Source organism: Nicotiana tabacum, chromosome 3 (assembly GCF_000715075.1).
Source record: "Nicotiana tabacum cultivar K326 chromosome 3, ASM71507v2, whole genome shotgun sequence".
Lineage (NCBI taxonomy): Eukaryota > Viridiplantae > Streptophyta > Magnoliopsida > Solanales > Solanaceae > Nicotiana > Nicotiana tabacum.
In genome coordinates, this window is record NC_134082.1 from 188,173,128 (window position 1) to 188,179,527 (window position 6,400).

The window sequence follows — 6,400 nt, forward strand, 5'->3', positions numbered from 1 at the left end:
TTAGTGCTACTAGTACATCTTATTTGTTAAGATCATGGCTTGCGTCAACTAAACCAGCTCGTAAGACATCAAGATGTGTCAATTTTGGCATTAATTACGTAAACTTCTCAAGAAATAACAACATAAAGAATAAGAGTTGAGGCGTTCAGAATTGCCAAAGGTTCACGCTCTCATGCAGAGGTTGAATTTGGCAATCCAAGTCTTAAAACAAGAGTTTCATATGGTTATATCGAACCAAAGTTACATCCGTTCAACTCTGGGCCATTTGATTTCCACAGAAACATTATCAAATAATTATCATATAAACAAATCGCCAAATAGTCAGCAACAGAAGAAAAGCATGAGAAGAAAGAGTCCATATAAATAGTCTCGAATAAGACAGTAACAGGAAATCTATAGGTCCAAAATCTAAGATCCACATCATACAAGAAAACGCAGATCAACTGAAAAATATTTTACCAAGGATCTCCATCCAGTAATTGACCTCAAAATGTAAACCCAAAAAAAAAAAAAAAAAAAAAAAAACTTGACACTCAATAAGCCTCCAGAATTGGGAGATAACAGGCTGCAGGATCTTCCTCACAGTTGTCACTTGTAAATCCAAAAGATTGTCGGACTGATGTAACTAGAAAGGTGATAATGTCGGCCTAACAGGCATGTGTTTGCTAAGTTTCCCTTTCACATGAAATCATAATCATCATAACCATCATATGCATTTACCACAGCTTCATCATCTGCCTTATCAACATGTATCTGCTTCTTCTTTGCACCTGCTGCAACGGAAAAGTCATAAGCCCTGCCATTGGAAATCACAATTATCATAGACAAAAGTAGGCACAGCATTACCTTTCTTTTTACTTGCATTGGCTTCCTTTTCTGCTTTAATCTTCTCATTTGCAATTGCAGTAACAGAAGAGGCAATTTCTTTAGCATCTGCACCTTTCAACGCAGTCATTGACAATCTCATAACAGCCTTGAGCAACCCAATATAATGGTAGCTTTTCTGAAAAAAGGCAAGCATTTAATGCCAAGTCAAAATTAAGCCCCAACAATCAAGAAATCAGAAAAGAATGAAAAGGTTAAACTTGCCAAACCTCATATGGTCGCAGCTTATGAGAAATCAACTCAGCATATTCCAAGAAATCATTCTCACTTTTGGGGATGAAATTGTCAATGGTCTTGTCATCACCACCTTTCGTGGCGAACAATTCAGCTGTGGACTTATAATCAGCTTCTTCAACAAGCCTGTAAAGTAGACATGCGAAAATAATTCTAAATAACTCCTGAGGTGTGATGTCATAGAACCGAAATTAACCAAATTGTATTATCTTGTTCCCCTGGAAACCCAACCAATAACAGACAGGGAAAGCATCACACAATTCCCGACCAGATTCAAAATTCAACTTATTATAACCGACCTGACTTGTTTATTTCAGTTTGTAAGATAAATTACACCTTTAACTGTCACCCACCCACATAATTTCACCTTAACTAGAATATTGTCTTGGCATGACACCAACTTCTTATTCAGCTAAAACAACTCTATTTGAGGCATGAACGGCTAAATTAGCGACAAATAATATGGAAGTTCTATAACCTTTGCTGGCGAAGTTTTTCTGCTACTGGATCTAGAGGCTCTTCCTTAGTATGAATTTCAGCTTCCTTGCCTTTCTTTTCACTAGCTTTTGCAGCAGACTTCTTGGGGGCCTTCTCAGCAGGAGGTTCTGGTTTAGGTGCCTGATCAATCCACCACAGCTTAAATTGATTAGACCAAGACGTAGGACGTTTCACGCTGAGACGGTACTTGACGACACATGTCACCAGAACATGAGAATCACCGAGCACGTGGCATGGTGCATGAGACGTTGAATAGAAAAATACAGGCAATGATATGAATATAATCTTACGAAACACATGAACGATAATAATTAAATTTCTTATAGAAAATAATATTCCACGGAAGAGAATCACCCTACTGCTAAAATTGATTGTATGACATGAGTAATTTTCTTCTACAAACAGCTGATGAAACAAATAACAGGTTATGCAATAACATCGCTTTCAAGCATTTTCCTCATGGATTAGTGACAACCCAATCATACAGGGAAAGCCTTTATTGTCACATTCTCATAAGTAAATTGAAAATGGAGAAGGAACTACAGGCAGTTTTATAATTACAATGCTGAAACAGCTCTTAACAACTCTAAGCAGTGTTATGATTACAAAGCTAAAATAGCTTTTAAGACCTAAGCAGTCTTAGCTTTTCACCAAGAGTATCACGCGTTCTGTTCTGCTATATTAAATTATGAAAACTGCATTATATCTTGATTAGGCCTATACCATTATTCTCAGAGAAATACACACAAAGTGAGGGTTACTAGTCTATGAACTCATACACAAACACACAGGAATTTGCCACGGGTCTCCTGCACCAGCAGCAAACAATGACATGATATAGAAGCATCTAAACTGTGTTTTACATTTTGATGATTTAATATGGGAGTGTTTTACTGACTCCAAAAAAGGGTATATTCACATGAAAGTTTCCTTGGTTAAATAGCGCATGACCCCACTCTACGTAGCTTTTCTTCATCGTCGTATGATAACTAAATAATTTGTGAATGCAACAACCTACTCAAACAAATGGGATTCACCTAGTATGCAAACAGAATTCAAAATATTACTCTATTATACTTCCAGGTTAGCATGCAAAACGCAGCAATATGACCCATTGATGCAGCAACAACACCATCCAAATCCACTTAGATAATTCTTTGATAAGTTAATCCAAGTAGATATTCTCAACCCAGAAGAGCAGTTCCTACATTTCAAGATACTGATAAACACAGAACACTAGCAGGGCAAAGAGGTGGATTATTGGAACAAGACAGTTTAACTAAGATGATTTTTTTTAGAACTGACGAATACCGCAAGCTGGTTCACAAAACAGAAGCAGGAAATCAATAACTAGTCAACCATACCGGAACAGGCTCCTCTTCATCTTCCCACGATTCTTTTACATCATTATCATCTGCATCTTCGTCATCCCATTTACTCCTTGGTTGCTCCTTCTTAAGAAGATCCGGAACTGGCACATCCTCTGAAACAAAATATGCAAGCTATAGACTATCGTGCAGACAATGATGCAGCTTAAAACAACAAGAGTTGTCAAGTTATACCAAACTCAGAATTCACTAATAAACAGCCAATCAGTAAACATAGGCAATTATATCAGAAAGACTATGGTAATAAAACAGATTTTATCCACAGAGGTATTAGGTTGAGGGGAATTACATCCCTTTTTCTGCATGCACAGTAGAGTGAGAGACAATGTAAATGGACAGGGAATCCAAGTCTTTTCAGAAAGATAGATGAATCAAATCCTCAATCCCTTAAATACACTGGTTTGAACATGCAATATCTTGGACAGGGTATCCAAGTCTTCCCGGAAAGATAAATGAATCAAATCCTCAATCCCTTAAATACACTTGTTTGCACATGCAATATCTCCTAAAAATAGGAACCTAACGTGCATAGCATATTACCAAGTAACAAAGGTGTGGCGGCTTAGTGGTCAATGAAGTAGATGAATGAGGTCTCAGTTTCAAATAGCGGAGACAAGAAACACTATAGGTGATTTATTCCCATCTGCCTAAACCTTGGTGGGTAGAGATACCTGGTACCTATGCTAGTGGGAGGTTGAAGGTACCAGGTAGAATAGCCAAGGTGTGCAAGCTGTCCCGATACCAATACTGTAGATATTTGACCACTTGACTATGGTTATTTACCTTTTCGATGCAAGCAGCTATATGTAAACGTTATGCAAAAAACATATTGAGTTCAAGTGAAGTGCACTCAGCACATAAACATCCAGAATCAAGTAAAGTATAAAACTCCTATAATAATAAAGAAAGCAGTTTACCACTGATTAGTGAAATGAATTGTTAGATTATTGTTTATTCCTTTCCCTTTCTGCCCCCACAAACCCCTGGTATGAGCAATAGGCAATGCATATAATATGAGGTTAAAACAAAATTGTCGGTGTCAAAGTATCAAGATGGAACAAGGAAAGTTTTGAGTTAATATGTCCTGCATTCCAACCCAACATTACATTAATATTAACACCATCCCTCAAGAAGAAAGCAAAAATAACAACAGTCATTGTTCTAAGTCGCACACCTAGTTAAACTGAGGTTTGACAGAGCAATGAGGTAATGCAGGCAACAATTGCACACCTCAAACCCCTAGCGTCCCGCAGCATCATGATTAATGTGCTATTTCTCAAAATTTGCTTGAATAAAAAGAAAATCACGAAAGCTCATAGAAGATTTGGTACAAGAGTAGCTACAACAAAAGCTGGATATTAAATAATATTTTGCATCTCCAAATTAGATTACTCCATTTCATCCACTAGTTGAAGACATATAATGGCACGGAAAATTTTGTATATTAAACCATAGCTTTTAGGGGGTTGGCTGAACTATATCAATTACAAGGAATATAATCATATACAACACCAGACAAGATCATACTACTTTTGCATGTAAGAACTCGGCAAGGGACACATCGCTCCCAATATCAAAGCTAAACAGAAAGCCTATAAATAACAATAATCAATCATGAAACAATAGATGTCACAAAAATATGGAATACACAAAAAATTATGTTTAGTGCCTTCCAATTAATAACAATAAACAGCTTCCTACTTGTCAAAAAAGAAAAGAAAAAGGAACAATAAATTGTTTCCTAAATAAAGCAAAACGCATAAGCATCAGAAGTAACTGAATTAGTTTTTCACAGGAAGAGTACTAATAAAAACTTTGAGAGATATCAACATTACCCCAATCCTCCATCTTTAGTTGATTCTCTTCTGTCCACAAAAACTTATAAATTCGAGTATCTGCACAAGTAGACAAAAACTCAGCTTACTTTCAACAGAAATCAAATTATCAGCAATGGCAACCTCCAAATTCCATATTGATCTTTAATCAAATCATCAATATACAGCATAATTAACAACTTGAAACAGTTCAATTGTGCATATGAAACTCCAAGATGAATCAAGCACGTCACATCGCCCACAGGATTCATTTAATATCCATGCAAACTTATCAAAAAACCACTAAAAATTGAAAAAGAAAGTGTCCATTAACATTTGTGTTCTTGCCACACATGCACTAGGTCTACTGTTTGACGGGAGTAGGTTGGACATTGTATGACAGTGTAGGGATATGTGGGGGGGTTTCTTTTGATAAGAAAAGGAATCCCCTGGTGGATCCTGGGGCGCCCCTCTGCCTTTTCCACTTTGCCCTCTACCCTCTCCACTTAAATACCAGGAAAATTAGAACCGCGCCTAACCCACACATCATGTATTGCATTCTTACCAGTAGACCAATACTTGGGGGCATATGTAGGAGATTTAAAGAATCCACAAATAATTCAACAATGCAATAAAGAGGGTATTTGGAGTGAATCTATATTCATACCACTAGTTTGGGATTGAAGCATAATTGTGCAGTTGTATACAAAAAAAAAACGCTTTTTGTATGAACGCCCAATCACTCATATAGTATCTATAATCGTGGATGCGACAAGGAACTAAGCTAATTTGAAAAGAAAATGATAATTCACATTTAATTATCAAAAATCCAAAATAGTTAAAGTGAAAATTCAGCAATAAAATAGAGATACGTTATGAATTCACCACTGCTAAAGGAAAAGGCATGTACCAGTACGATGGATGGGTGAGTCTCGCCGACGATGCCTTCCGACGGTGGATAAAGCGACCGAACAGAAAATCTCCGATCGGTGGGTCGCTAAACCCTAGTAGACTCCGCAATTCTTATCGGCTTGCGCGCAGCTCAGGAGATTGAAGGTACTAGAGGAACGAGAAGAAGAATCCAGAAAATCTGGTCGTTTAGGGTTAGCGTCTGGTCTCCCGTTTTAATATCCAGATTCTATTAGACGGATCCGGGTCTGGTTAGGAATGGGATTGATTTATTCCTGATTTACAGTTTGTACCCTCGTTTTTGGTTTAAAGACATAGAGGCTGCATTGAGGTAAATGTGTGAGAAATAAGTCCCCTAAATATGGGTTTAAATAAAATTTAGTTTTTGGTTCCATTTTTAGGTGGTGTGTGCATCAAATTTTTGAAAAACTAGTTGTGAAGAATCATTATAATTTTTGAGTGTGGTCATAAAAAGATTATGATGTTGAATAAACACAAGTGTTAAGTGATAGTATAATATATCTTGAGTGATACATTAAGGGAATTGACATGTGAAGTTCATTTTTTAACCGATCAATTTTCTCTATCTTGTATAGTTACAAGGAATTTTATGAAAGCTACTAATGGATCCAAGTAAGTGTTTGACTCAAAAGATACCGGAACCTTTATGAA

The 6,400-nt window shown here is 36.8% G+C and overlaps 1 protein-coding gene across 2 annotated transcripts; it reads right to left on the reverse strand.

The window, feature by feature from the left end:
• Nucleotides 1–343: 343 nt before the first annotated feature.
• On the reverse strand, nucleotides 344–5,917 carry LOC107831054 (uncharacterized). 2 transcript variants are annotated; one of them, XM_016658773.2, is made up of 7 exons: nucleotides 5,730–5,917; nucleotides 4,841–4,900; nucleotides 2,982–3,100; nucleotides 1,598–1,737; nucleotides 1,095–1,245; nucleotides 847–1,003; nucleotides 344–770 (listed from the first exon to the last, which is right to left on the reverse strand). In XM_016658773.2, exons 2-7 carry the CDS (start codon nucleotides 4,851–4,853, stop codon nucleotides 679–681), a joined length of 672 nt encoding a protein of 223 aa, XP_016514259.1. In that variant the 5' UTR covers nucleotides 4,854–4,900; nucleotides 5,730–5,917; the 3' UTR covers nucleotides 344–678. The 2 variants fall into 2 exon arrangements, with proteins under 2 accessions (XP_016514259.1, XP_016514257.1); XM_016658771.2 differs by having other exon boundaries at nucleotides 538–773.
• Between the last annotated feature and the right edge of the window lie 483 nt (nucleotides 5,918–6,400).

What these genes read in the sequence shown, in the direction of transcription:
- LOC107831054 (XM_016658771.2), bottom strand. An exon ending in ATGAAGAGGAGCCTGTTCCG is followed by an intron (nt 1,738 to 2,981) that starts GTATGGTTGACT and finishes TGGATTGATCAG; the next exon opens with GCACCTAAACCAGAACCTCC. An exon ending in CAATGCAAGTAAAAAGAAAG is followed by an intron (nt 774 to 846) that starts GTAATGCTGTGC and finishes TTTCCGTTGCAG; the next exon opens with CAGGTGCAAAGAAGAAGCAG.